The 13398-nt window shown below is 40.2% G+C and overlaps 2 protein-coding genes across 3 annotated transcripts; one reads left to right on the forward strand and one right to left on the reverse strand.

Annotated features, from left to right (window-relative positions):
• The first annotated feature begins 4707 nt into the window (after positions 1 to 4707).
• Positions 4708 to 5595, forward strand: LOC6558968. Its single transcript, XM_001983881.3, has one exon. The coding sequence runs from the start codon at positions 4839 to 4841 to the stop codon at positions 5472 to 5474; it is 636 nt and encodes a 211-aa protein (XP_001983917.1). The 5' UTR covers positions 4708 to 4838; the 3' UTR covers positions 5475 to 5595.
• Positions 5596 to 11071: 5476 nt separating this feature from the next.
• On the reverse strand, positions 11072 to 12905 carry LOC6558979. Of its 2 annotated transcripts, XM_032738071.2 has the most exons (6): positions 12751 to 12905; positions 12589 to 12633; positions 12295 to 12531; positions 12033 to 12226; positions 11288 to 11965; positions 11072 to 11218 (listed from the first exon to the last, which is right to left on the reverse strand). In XM_032738071.2, exons 1-5 carry the CDS (start codon positions 12883 to 12885, stop codon positions 11677 to 11679), a joined length of 900 nt encoding a protein of 299 aa, XP_032593962.1. In that variant the 5' UTR covers positions 12886 to 12905; the 3' UTR covers positions 11072 to 11218; positions 11288 to 11676. The 2 variants fall into 2 exon arrangements, with proteins under 2 accessions (XP_032593962.1, XP_001983916.1); XM_001983880.3 differs by having other exon boundaries at positions 12589 to 12904.
• Positions 12906 to 13398: the final 493 nt, after the last annotated feature.

The raw sequence follows: 13398 nt of genomic DNA on the forward strand, positions 1-13398 counted from the left end.
AAGAAGGAGAAAGAAAGAGAGTGAGAGAGAGTGGAAGAGAACATTGACTAAAACAAGTTGAGGTCGCCTAATGAGGCAACAAGAAAGACGAGTTTTCAACTAGCCCCTTTTCAATTTGACAAATCGCACAGAATATTAAAAGGCAACGCATTCAACGAAATTAATAATAAACTCTATTTTAATATTTGACAGAGATTTCACTTTGAACTTGGAGAGATTCAGATAGCTACTAAAACTCGGCAAAATATATACTAATTTTAGACAATGCTGGATCGGATAAAGCATATTAATAAAGAAAATACAAAAGATAAACTAAAAGTAAAAATGCTTTATTTGCGTAAGTTCGACTTAAATATACACAGCCCAATTGTTAATTATATTCTAGTTTAGACTTTTAGAATTGCACATAACTTGGATATTTCTTAATCTAATCTTAACCAACTTGTTGCCCTGAATCGATAATATGTCAAGGTACATGATGCATCCATTAGAAGCCCCTTCAAACTACTGAAAGACTTAAAAATTATGCAAATATCAAAATAGCAGAAATAATGCACAGCTTAAAAACGAATTTCAATTAGGACTCCTTCTGGTGCTGAATGGTTTTCAAAATGATGTCACAGCGATTAGACGCTATCCCAAATGCATTTAGTGGCCATATCTGTGTCCTGGCCAAACAAGGACCTCGTTGGAGCCTAACTGCAGCTGCGACTGTCTGCCAAAGTCTATTAACGCACGCGAAGCTGTTAATTTCGCTGATGCAATTTCGGCTCAATTTATTGTGCAACAGCAGCAAATAACAACAACAATAACAACATGAAATAATACAATGCGAAACGAGTCTCCAGCGCACCGAAATTGAAAAGCCAAAGTACATAACAACAAACTGCCAGCGCCAGCGCCACGCCCCCCTCCCCGGCAATCTCCCTGCACTCCAGTCACCCATTTGCCAGTGCTCAGTGCTCAGTGCAAAGTGCGGGGCGCTAAAATCAATACAAATATGCCACGGCCACATGGCCATGCAGCTGCAGCTAGTTGCAGTTGCTATTGTTGTTGTTCTTCTTCTTCTTATTGTTGTTGTTGTTGTTGTTGGTGGGAGCAACATGACAATTTATGTGCATTTTGTATGCAGCCAGCTGAATAGACAACGCCGGCTCGAATGGAGCATATTAATAAAAGAAATACAAAAAAAAAGTAAAAATGCTGTAGTTGCATTAAGCTCGACTAAATTATACACTGAACTCAGTTGTTAATTGTATTCTAGTTGTCTCGCCAAAGGGACTTGGTTACTTTTTAACCGATCTTGATGAGTGGCAGTGAATCAATAATAGGTCAAGTTATATGAGAAGCCTCTGCCTTTAAAAGAGTTGTTATCGATATGTGCAAACCCGATATAGTTATCGATAAAATGAAATAAACTGCATCAGCGTGGATTATACGAGAACTTATACTCCAAATTTGGAGTCCCTGAGTCTTATAGACTCTGAGATCTGCCTGTTCTCACAGAGAATAGACTCCTTTCGAAACCGGAAATGTTTTTCGTGCATCCAGACAACTATTAATGAATATATATCGACTCGCCTGTTGATACTGTTTAAGAATATATATAAATTATGGGATAGTTGATGCATCCTTCATTTGTCCCAGACCAATATACCCCATTTTCCCCAATGGTTTCAGGGTATAAAGAGTGTTGGGGTGGCGAGTGCGTGCATCGCAGACAGACCCATATAGTCCTGGTTCTGGGCTGGGCCAAGGACACCATGGCTGCCTTACACACACACACACACACACACACACACACACACACACACACACACACACACACACACACACACACACACACACACACACACACCAGCGATAAAACTTGAAAATGCTGTTAGCTACAAAATTTGTTGTTGTCCGTCCAATGCAGATTTTCAGCGATGCGGGCTAACTCTCTACTAATTTGAGGCGCCCGGCCATTGAGTCAATATATTGTGCATGCTGCCACACCACCTTCACCCCCCCTTCATCCTTCATCGCCATCTCGTTCCATCCGTGGCCGGCTAATACACGCGCCGCTGCATTCGTGTGCGTGCAATTGCAAATTTATGCACTGCGATGTAAACAACACAAACATTTCCGCATCGACAGGCGATCGAAACGCTAAAAACAGAAAAACGGAAAGCAGACAGACACAGTGGCCAATAAAGCAACGCATTTCTGAATTATTTGCAGTATGCATTTTTGGGCTGACGCTGCAAGTGCCACTGGCACTGGCACTGCCACTACCACTGCCACTGAGACCTGCACTTTGGTCTAACTATAGTTGTAGCTGTGCCGCTTTGCTGAGTTCTGTTTGAGTTCAGCGTACAAACCTAATTACAGCTGCAGACAACTAGACACGCCCCTCACGGCCCCCCTGCTCCAACTAACTTGCCACGCTTTTGGGGTATCCGCTCTTTGTGCCCACATTGGTCGCTTTAGCGGCACAAATTGCTGTCCATTGGGTTAGCGCGTTGCCAGTTACCAGATACCTACGTGGCACGTACTACATTCAGGCCACATAACCTGCAACATTGTGACTTATCAACTCAAAATAACCAACAGCAGTTTTACACACACACACACACAAAGGGTTTATTAAGTTCATTAAATGATAATCCATGCAACATTTGTATAACAATTATCAAAGAAAATAACGCTTTAAGCGAATTAAAATTAAGCTACATGAAAAAAAAAAAATATATATATATAGATATATATAAATATATCACAGCTATCGACATCTGACAAAAGATAGCTTGTACATTTTAATTAAATATAAATATTGCTGACTGCACCCAAAAAAGAAAACCATCAACAACAACAACAGGAGAGAAATTGGGGAAAATATTGCACAAATCAATGCAGATAAACAAAAATATTGCCAAAATAATCAAACGAAATGTGTATTCGATTTGGAAACACGTTTATTATTATTTTCAAATATTTTGCATTATTTTGCATTATTTTGCACTGTTTTTTGTGTCCTGCTGCAGCATGCAAAATAAATAGTTTTTCAAACTAAAAATCAATCAATGGCGATATGCTTTAAAGCCTTTAATCACATTTGAATGTAGTGAAAATTAGGCTAATAATTATTATTGGGGGCGATTTATATCGAAATTAAATATTTAACTCCAATCAATAAATTGTGCTGCTCTTCGCATTTTATCTACAAACATTTATTTCAACTTGACCTTTCCATGGCCACGGGATACGTTATGCAGGGTATCTAGAAAGGTCAGCCAAGTCACACGCTGTAGGCTACTTTGCTGTCAAGTGGACAACACACAAACAAACCAAAACAAAACAACAACAAAAAACCAGTAAGTGTAAATAGTACAATGATCAAAAAATGGGATACTGTGCAAAGTGCAAGGAGCAAACGTAGCTGCAAAATATTGTGCAATGCGCTGCCAAACAGAAGAAGAAGTCCCCCCCCCCCCCCCTCGAAAAAAAAAGAAAAAGAAAACGAACAAAACCTATAACATCAAATGTCGAACGTTGAACGTTGAACGTTGGCTGGCGACTCTCCCCGCACTGTGTCTGTGTCTGTGTCCGCAAATGCGTCTGTTTTATTTTTCTTTTGCATATTTTTTTCGGCGTGTTTCAACTGCGTCGGCGACTGCGGCGCTGTCTCTACATTTTTCAAGTTGTCTGCATTTGACGTGCACGGATGGGCGCTCCACTGCGTCGACAGAGGTACCACCAGCAACGGCAATGGCAACGGCGACGGCAACTGCGAAGTTAGCGTTGGCGTAGTTACAGTTACACAGCACTCCTCTTTGTTACCCGCGTGCGGTTGTGGTTCGTTGCTTGGTTATCGCCCAAGACCGAAGAGCGAAGCGTTCGCTTGTGGGTGGTTCGTGTTGGGGTTGAGGTTGAGGTTGGGTGCTGGGTCGCTGGGTTGCTGGGGGTTTGACGTTGGTTCGTTGCGAATTTAAGTTCGTTTTTGGTGAGCCTGTTTTTTAGTGGCTTCCGTAACCATTAAAATTTACGTTTTTATTAGCGCGCCGCAGACCAGTTAGCTTTCCTCAGTCGCTGTCAGTGTCTCTCTCTCCCTCTCCCTGTCCCTCTCCCTCTCTGCAACTCCATCTCTCCAGCTCCAACTGCAACAACAAAAATTTTTGAATATTTCCGCTCGTTCTACAAAATGCAGTTTTCGCAGGCAAAAAATAAAAAAAAAAAAAAAAGCAGAAGAAAAAGAAAAAGACAGCAGACAATAATGACAGGGAGTCAGCAGAGATAAAACAGACAAAATGGCAAGCGTTTTTTTTTTGTTTTTTTTTTTTTTTTGAGTGGCCTTATCAGCGTCTCAAATCGCGTGTAGCAAAAGTAGTCGCGTTTGCCGAAATGCCGAGTTGCAACTTGAAAGTTGAAAGTTGCGCCGAGTTCGAAAGGGGAATAGAGGACGTCGAGCATTTGGTTTGATATGCTGCTGTTGCGGATGGGGTTGCGGTTGCGGTTGCAGTTGCTGTTGTGGGTGTTGCGCAACACAAGCATGTTGCGTTTGCAGCCGCAATGCCGTCCACAGCGTTGCAGGGGAAATGCTCGGACCAAACAGGGGTGGAACTCGTAGAGCTCTTATACCAGCTGTCACTCAAACCCAACCAAACCAAATCAAACCAAGCCAATTCGAATCAAACCGAACACAACTTCACTCAGTATGTCACACAACACAACTCAATTTCGGCAAAGTTTCGTTTAAAATTTGTAAAAAAGCAACAAACAGAAAAAACAAAATAATCAAAACAAAAAAATTGGTATTGTGCGGGAAGAAAAGAGAAAAACCCAGAAAGTAACTCAATATGCATGTGCTGCGCTGCCTGCAAGCATGTCTCAAGGAGTTTTTCTATCGCCATTATCCTTATATATCCCTGTGCAGCTGTCTGATGGCCTTGATTACGGCTTATCTGCACTACGAGTGGAAGGTGCACAGCTACGATCTGATGTCCTGGCAACGTCTCGTTGCCTCCTGCTGCTCCTTCACAGACCTGGACGTCTTTCAGTTCTCCGTCCTGGTGATCATTTTGCTGATTAACATCATCTTTGTCCGTCTCATCATTGCCGCCTATGCGCGTCCTTTGAGTCCACGCGACTCGGAGCTGACGTTGCTCGAGATCAAGGATCGTTATGCGAGATTCATTCTGTTGCGGCTCGTTGCACGGCTGGATCGCATTCAGGGCAAGCTGGCTGCCAAGCGGAAGACGCTCAGTGTCCAGCATTTTGCCCGTGCCCATCATAGTATGGTGAAGGCGGTGGCCGTCTTTCGCAAGGATGCCCGCAAACTGATATTGCCCAACGAGTCGGAGATTATGCAGCCCATCGAGGACATCTACGGGGTGGCGGAGGATGAGGAGCGTGCCCTGCGGCACGATGGCTACTTCAAGCTGCCCATCGATATCACAGATGCAATCGTTAAGAGTCTATTCACTGCACACTGAAGCCGAACGATAACCGCACCGATAACGATAACGATTGCAATTCCGATTTTGTTCAACGCACACATAAATATAATAGAAACTTCAAAAAGGATTAAATGCAACTCTAATTTTGTACACTAAATAATTTTGAGGCGTTTAAATATGTATATATATGCATATATATATATATATATATATATATACAATTGATAGGCGATGAGTAAAGTTTCGGCAAGGATAACAATTGCGACTCTAACTTCATTTCAGAAACGCGCCAATACAAATATAAATGCCTTTATCTTGCTTCCTAATTGCTTTTTATCTATGTATGTATGCCACATACCACTCCAGCTAACTCCACCACGCGTCCCGCTTCCCTGCCCCTGGTGCAAGATGTCTAGTGGAACGTTTATAGTGCTCGGCGCAGTTCTGTGCTTAAAGCCGTTTTATTGTTTCAATTGTTCTATTTGTGCGGGCGCCTTTTGTTGCAAGCCGCACTTCGACTTGGAGGCGCATTGTGACAGCCAACAGCCAACAGCCAAAGCAACAGCAACAGCAACAGCAACAGCAGCAGCACAACAGGAACAATAACAAGCCAGCGAGTCTTTCTCAGGCAGCAGGATAACACAGCAGAACAGGACAAGAATAGAAAAGAATAGAACAACATAAAAACAACTGGTAAAAAAAACACTAAAAACAAAACAAAATAAAAACAAAAAATCCTGCCTGTCTGCCGCTCAAAAACAATATCTAATGTTCTCGCCACAGGCAAAAATATTTTTGCAGCATCTGTATGCCACTTTTGGGTTACGCTTTGCTGACAGCAGCACTTTAGTCTTGGCTTGTCTTGCTTTAAAATTAGCCAAAAGCCCAGGAACAAGTTCAAAGATTTTTTGCCCAAAAAAGTAGGCAACACAAAATATAAAACACGCATTTTTCAAAAAGTGCGCACAAAATGAGCGTCTAATTTCCGTTAATGTGGCATGTCCGCGTCGTTTCAAGTCACTCACACACACTCACACACACACGCACACACACACACATACACACAGCCAAATAGAAATACACACACATTCCACATACGCCTCGTAGGCGCAAAGCTAAAATGCCCGAATGCATTACTTCATTTTCCATGCGCATATTTCTTGCTGCTGTTTTTGTGCGCCTCTTTTGGATTGTTGCTGCCATTGTGGTTGCTGTTGTTGTGGTTGTTATTGCTGTTGTGGTTGCTGGAAAAAGACATTAAGTAGATTATAGTCTGATTGCATATTTGCGGATATGCGCGCCATAAACACGTACGGACGTGCTGCAACCGCAACAGCGCGAATGTTAGCGCTGCAAAGAATAAAAATAAAAGGGCGAGAACACAAAAAAAACAACACTAAAACAAAAACAAAAATAATAGCAACAACAACGTATGAAGAACCTGTAAAACGTACGTGCATCTAACCCCAGACTAAATGACGCCGCTCCGGTTCAGCTTCAGCTTTAACTGCAGCCTCTGCTGCGGTCTACTTTTGCTGCTGCCCCCTGCTCCTTGACTGTTGCCATCTTCCGGAAGTGCTGCTGGGCTGCTTTTCCAGTTCAACCGACTGAACTTAGTTCCAAGGTGGTTTACCAATATGTATTTTGGCACTGTTTTTCTGTATCGATTTTCTAAATGAGGCTCCTCATACATGGACACGCTTGGAGCGATAGCTTTAATGCTAGTCTAAGCGAATACCTTTGTTTTTCTGCCTGCTGAACTCGTTTTAACTTATTGAACTCTTAATTTAATTTAATTTACTTCATTTATAAAAGTTATTAGCTTTTTGTGTAGTTGGAACACAGTCTTAGAACACACAAACCCAAAGAATATATGTATATAAAAATGTATTTATTTCTTAAGCAAACAAGTTCCATACTAGCATCTAGTATATTTTCACGTTTAAAATTATTAAAAGGAAAAATAAAAAATAAAACAATTAGTGTTCCCCCATATTTCCAAGAACTAAGTCCGAGCTTAGATGAGCTTGTTCGTTCCAGGAAGTTATTCAGCTCTAGCTGTAAATACATCAAAACAAACAAACATTTAAATCACCTGTGTTTGTATCTGTGTGTGTTTGTGTGTGTGTGTGTGTGGTTGTAACATAAAAACCAAATAGCGACGATTATTTTATCGCCCAGCTAAGCGCCACAAAATTGCATCCCCAAAAGCTGCTGGCGGCGCTTTTATTTTTTTGCATTTGTTTTGTGCGGGTGTTGTGTGTGTGTGTGTGTTTGTTGTGTGTGTGTTTGTGTGTGTATGGTCATGGTGTTAATGCTGTCAGGTAGACAAAGATGAAAGACCCGCAAGCCACATACAAATAATCATAAATAATGGTTAATTTTTAACAGGCACGCTCTAAATTAGCTATTAATTGCTATGCTTGTTTTTGTGGCAGCTAAAACGCTGCTGCTGCAACAGCTGCCAATTAAGCTTATGCTGCCCCATATGCAAATACAGCTAGAATGGTGGTAGCATTAGCATACATATATTTATATATATATATATATATATATATATTTTAGCTGGGCAGCGACACTTTTGCATTGATTTGATTTGAATTGATTTGGTGTGCCACGCTTGCCAATGGCTTTAGATGGTATATATAATTTTGTGGCCAGTAGCTGTGGGCTTAACATATGCGCACGTCTTCAATCAGCTATGTAAAATCTATGTAAAATATTTATATTGCACTCGATGCCATCGAATGCTGGCCAAGACTTTGAATGTTGGCCAGCCTGCCTCCTGCATGCGTAATCATTGCAGCAAATGTCATTTACATAAACATCTTGAAGTTACAGATACAAATGCCTGATACTGTTACACACAGACAACGAGGAGCAGTGTTGTTCGTGCAACACACTCTTGTTACAACATTTTCATTATTTATATAGACAAAAGAGATTCGTTCAAAAACTCCCAAACCAAAATTAGTTTGTTTTTGCCAGCGAGCGAGCGAGCGAGCGAGAGAGAGCGAGGGGCAGAAAGTGAGATGGAGGTAGAAAACCCTGAAATTATTATCAAATAATCAAATAAGGGCATACACATTGTGCAAGCGTAAGGACTTAAAAACCCAATCCTTGGACTACAATTTGCTCAGAAATCCATACGAGTATGCAAAACGGGACGCAACTAAGTGCCACAAAGCTGGCCGGCCAGTGGACACCCAATGGACAATCGGGCTCGAGTGCCTGCATTTGAGTTTTGTGCAAACAAAATTGCTTGAGTTGTGTGCAACAAAATGTAGCATAAGTAAAGTCCTGCCAAATAAATATGCATATCCCAACAAGTGCGTGTTGTCCATGCTATGTGTCTGCGTGTGTGCGTGTGTGTGCGTGTGTGTGTCTGGGCTTATCTTTATGTCTAAAAAGCAACCCACCCTCCCCACCAACAATATATATGTATGTGTTTTCGTATTTTTCGGTGGTCTGTGAGTACATTTTTGGTCGAAGAGCTGAGAGGCAATTGTGGCAAGCATAAATCACTTAAAGCTTGTGCCAAATAAATATATACAGTGAGCTATAAAATGTTTGGGATTTGCATGCTTGAAAGCTGTGCAAAAGTCAGTCAAAAATAAATCAAAATTTCTGTAAATATGTTTGTTTAGCAAACTAGCTTTTCTTTTGGAGTTAAAGTGCAAATTGGTTTCGAGCCAACATTTCGTAGCTATTTAAAAGCACTAATGAAATTCACCTGAGGCGGTTGAAATTCGGAAAACTTGAGTATTGATTGTTGATTAATTGTTTTGAATAGTCATAATTACAATCTACAATATCTCTTGCAAGTATTGAGATTGAGATTGAGATTGAGACTGAGATATATATATCTATATAACTTTTAATTTAATATAAGGCAAGGTTTTATTGCGTAGCTCATCAGAGTTGAAATTCGGCAGTGAAGCGAAAGTGCAGCTTAAAGGCATATATGCAAAATGAAAAACTTTTGCTCAGAACCCAATCTATAGTCATGCCACACAAAAGCATACAGTACACACATACATACACACACACACACACACACACATACTGTATGCACACACGGGCGAGCACACATAACAGTCAGAGAGACACGCTTCGAGTCGAATGGGGAATGTGTCGTATACGCAACGTAAAACTTAGCCAGGCGTAAATGGATACATCTTGGCTATAAGTGCATGCCACACACCCACACACCCACACGCACACACACACATATATATATACACATACACAGACACAAACAGATATGCAGTAGCATAGAGCTCAGACAAAACATGATAACAATTAAAACTTTGTACACTTGGCGTATTTACATTATTCATTTTGGCGTTGGATTCTCTTGTCACATTTCTAATCGTTGTTGTTGCCTCTCTCTCTCTCTCTCTCTCTGCGTTTCTGTCATTCTCTGTGCATATTTCTATTTTTCTTATGTAGTATATATATAGAGCAAATATTGTAGCATTCGAGGCACTCCTTTTGTACAGCTGCAGAACTTATCCAGTTTGATACTATGCAAATATCAACATGCAAAACACAACCCCAAAAAATTATGCTCTTTAAATTTGGTAAATTGCGGTATTTGTGTGTGTGTGTGTTCGTTTGTTTGTTTGTGTATGTGTGTGTAATAGTCGCTTAATAACATTTTAAAATAAATGTTTATTTTATGGCAAAAGGTAATTACGAATGGGACACAGCGGACATGATATATGAAACCATAATTGCTTTAATTAAGCAAATATTTTAAACGCGCCAAGTTTTCCATGTTATTGCTGTTGTTGTTGTAGTTGTTGTTGCATGTCAGATCGCATTGATTGAACATATTTATTAAATGGCTGTTATTGCTCTCATTGTTGCACGGACCGTCGAGCAGCAGCTCTCAATAAATTGATGCATTTTAATTATCATTTATAACGCCAACGCCAATGCCAATGCCAACATCGTAATGGCCAATAAAGGAGAGGGTTGAAGAGGGCTGGATGGCTATGTGAATTTCCTGGTTTGGCTGACAGCAGACCTATTTTCGTTCACAGTTCAGATATCATATAAGAAGTCAAGCTGGCACTTACTTATATATAACCGATACAGTCTTCAAATGTTGTATTTAGCTAAATGCTAGATTCGTACGTGCTACTTGCTGGATAGAAACAAAATCAAACGATCGGTACACAAGTGTTGCGGTATTGAATGTAATGAACTGTTATTGTTGAGTAATGAAACAGTTATTGTCATGTCTAATTTTAGCCAGAGAATTCGTCACCTAATTTTTACTGCACCATGCCCAGTTTGCATTCGTCTTTATGTTTACTCTAAATGTGGTGCCGCGTGGGATTGATATCTCGGAATTTGTGACGTGCTTCACATCCCACAATTGTAAAAAAAAATGATATAATCGATGTGCAATCAAAGATATAGATCTTTATAGATTATAGCTGAGTCACCTCCAACTTCCAAAAGACAAAGAACAAAGAACGCAGTCAGCAATTAACAAAGGAATGATGTAATCGATGTGCAATCCTAGATATAGATCTTTATAGATTATAGCTAAGACACCTGCAACTTCCAAAGTAGCTCGCATTAATTTCTTCACATTTTAAAATAAAAATAAAACACTCAAGTTAATTTAATTGATCACTTTATTGTTTCGACTCGTTGACGATGACATGTCGGTGAGTGTCCAGTTACAGGTGAAAGATCGTTTTACACTGTATATATGAAATACATAAAAGCAATTGATGTTTTTGCTCACTGGACTCGAACATTCTCTGCAATGATTAGGGCAATAAGGCATACGAATTGAATTCCATAATTATAGGCTGTTATTTTATGCTTACCCCTGGTTATAACATTAGAATTATCACGAGGATAACAAAACCGATCACCACCACGTTGACCGCAATCACCAGTACTTTGTTCTTCTCAAATGTCAACATGCTTGTTCAGCAGCCAGCGTTACACTGATCAAATTTCGGCCTGCCATAATTCATTTGCGTCCCTCTCTCTCTCTCTCTCTTTCAAAAAGAAAATGAAGAGTGGACATGCCAAGATAAGCTTTAGGTCTTAATGCGGGCGAGCTTGTCGTGAGGAAATCGATAATAATGTAAATTTAAATATCGATAATATCAAACAACTTCTGCAATTATAAAACAACAAGTGAATTGAAGTGTCTGCTTTCATTTTGTTATTGTTTACATAAAAATCGTGCTTTATTTTACAAATGGCACTATGCCAAGGAGACAACGCAGATTTGCATGGAATTATTGCCAATAATTTCGTTGCGACTCGTGGTCCACACCTCCAATTGAATGTTGAGCGCACTTTCGTCCACGGATGGGTAAATCACATCCGAGGCTGCTGGCACTTTTCCATTGATCACATCCTCGAGCAGACCTCGCACGCCTGATGGCCCCAGTATGCTCAACTTCAAATTGATACGAGGTGTGCGCGAATTCAACGCCTGTTGCTGCTTCCGGCCGTAGATGTAGATGCTCTGACCGATCTCCGTGTAGCGGCTGTGGAGTTGAGTCAATACGATTGAATCTGAATAGAATACTATAAGAAATTGGGTTTTTTTGTTACTTCACAGTTTCGTCGGCCATGTCCAAAACGAGCAGTTCCGCCATGATGGCCAGAAAGTCAATAAATTTATTCTTTTCGCTTGCGTGCAGTTTGGCTACGTGATTGATGCCAAAGTAGATGCCACACAGCTCAATGTGCAGCTGCCAGTGGAGCAACGGGGTGACGGAGCTGACAATTTGAAAGCGTTGAAATTGCTGTGGAAAAGGCAACAGATTAGGATTACTCTGCCAGGTATAAAAGTATTGCAACAATGACTACCCACCCGCAAAATATTCAGCAGCGTTACGGTGTAGATCAAGCGGCGCTGTTTGAGATGTGAGCACGTTGGTGTCGCCTCCACATGAGTGTAGAACTCATGTAGAAATTGATGCATCTGTGTCACATCGATGGCCTGCCCACCAATTTCCAGCTGCTCGAAGTGGTCGGAGCGCAGCAGACAGCCTGCAAAGATCAGATCATAGCCAGCATTTATGTAATACTCCGTTGCCTCGGCCAGCACCTGCGAGACAAAAATTAGTTTAATTAGTTTCTATTAATGGACTTGGACATGACTCACCTGCAAAACATGGCGCACCATCAGCGGATGATCATCCTTGTCAGCCTGCTGGAGCATATGAAATTGTGTATAGATCTTGTATTTGTGCATCATGTATTGGGAGTGCGCCACTCTTAGTGCCGGAGATGCGTCGCGTAGCAGCGTGTGTTTGCTGGGACTCACTTTGGAGATGATTAGTTGCAGTGGTCCCATCGGCAGATCCCATAGATTCACCTGCTTCTGCTCATCATTGTCAATTTTAAAGCGTTTCTCGCGCGAAGCTGAATTTGCATTATTTTTACGCTTCGCAAACTCCATTTTAGTATTTATCGTTTGTGAAAGTGTTGGAGTGTATACAATATATAAGAGTTTGATTTTGTTTGGATTTATTAACGAAAGTTTATTCATAAGTCAGCGTCAAAGTTGTCGCCTACTTGAATATACATATATATATATATTTATATATATACATATATTTAGTTTTGATAATGTTTGTTTGCTAGAAGTTTTTTCTTTTATAATATGTCTTTAAATATACAATATATTTTATAAACTGTTCATTTTGTATAATTATTTAAAATTGCTTTTCATAATTTGTTAAACAAATGCCCATAAATAGTTATTAATTTGTCAAACTCTTTACGCTAATCGAGCTACAAACATTTGCATAATTAGCGTAAATTACAATATATAAAAGTAGAGCACCTTAAATTGATAAAAACAAAAACTGTTTAAATAACGGTTACATATTATTTGATGTGAGCATTAATTCTATACACAGTTAAACACTATATTAAACTTTATAAAAAGGCCTGCAAATTGGTCAGAGTG

Source organism: Drosophila grimshawi, unplaced genomic scaffold, assembly GCF_018153295.1.
Source record: "Drosophila grimshawi isolate 15287-2541.00 unplaced genomic scaffold, ASM1815329v1 contig_44, whole genome shotgun sequence".
NCBI classification, from domain to species: Eukaryota; Metazoa; Arthropoda; class Insecta; order Diptera; family Drosophilidae; genus Drosophila; species Drosophila grimshawi.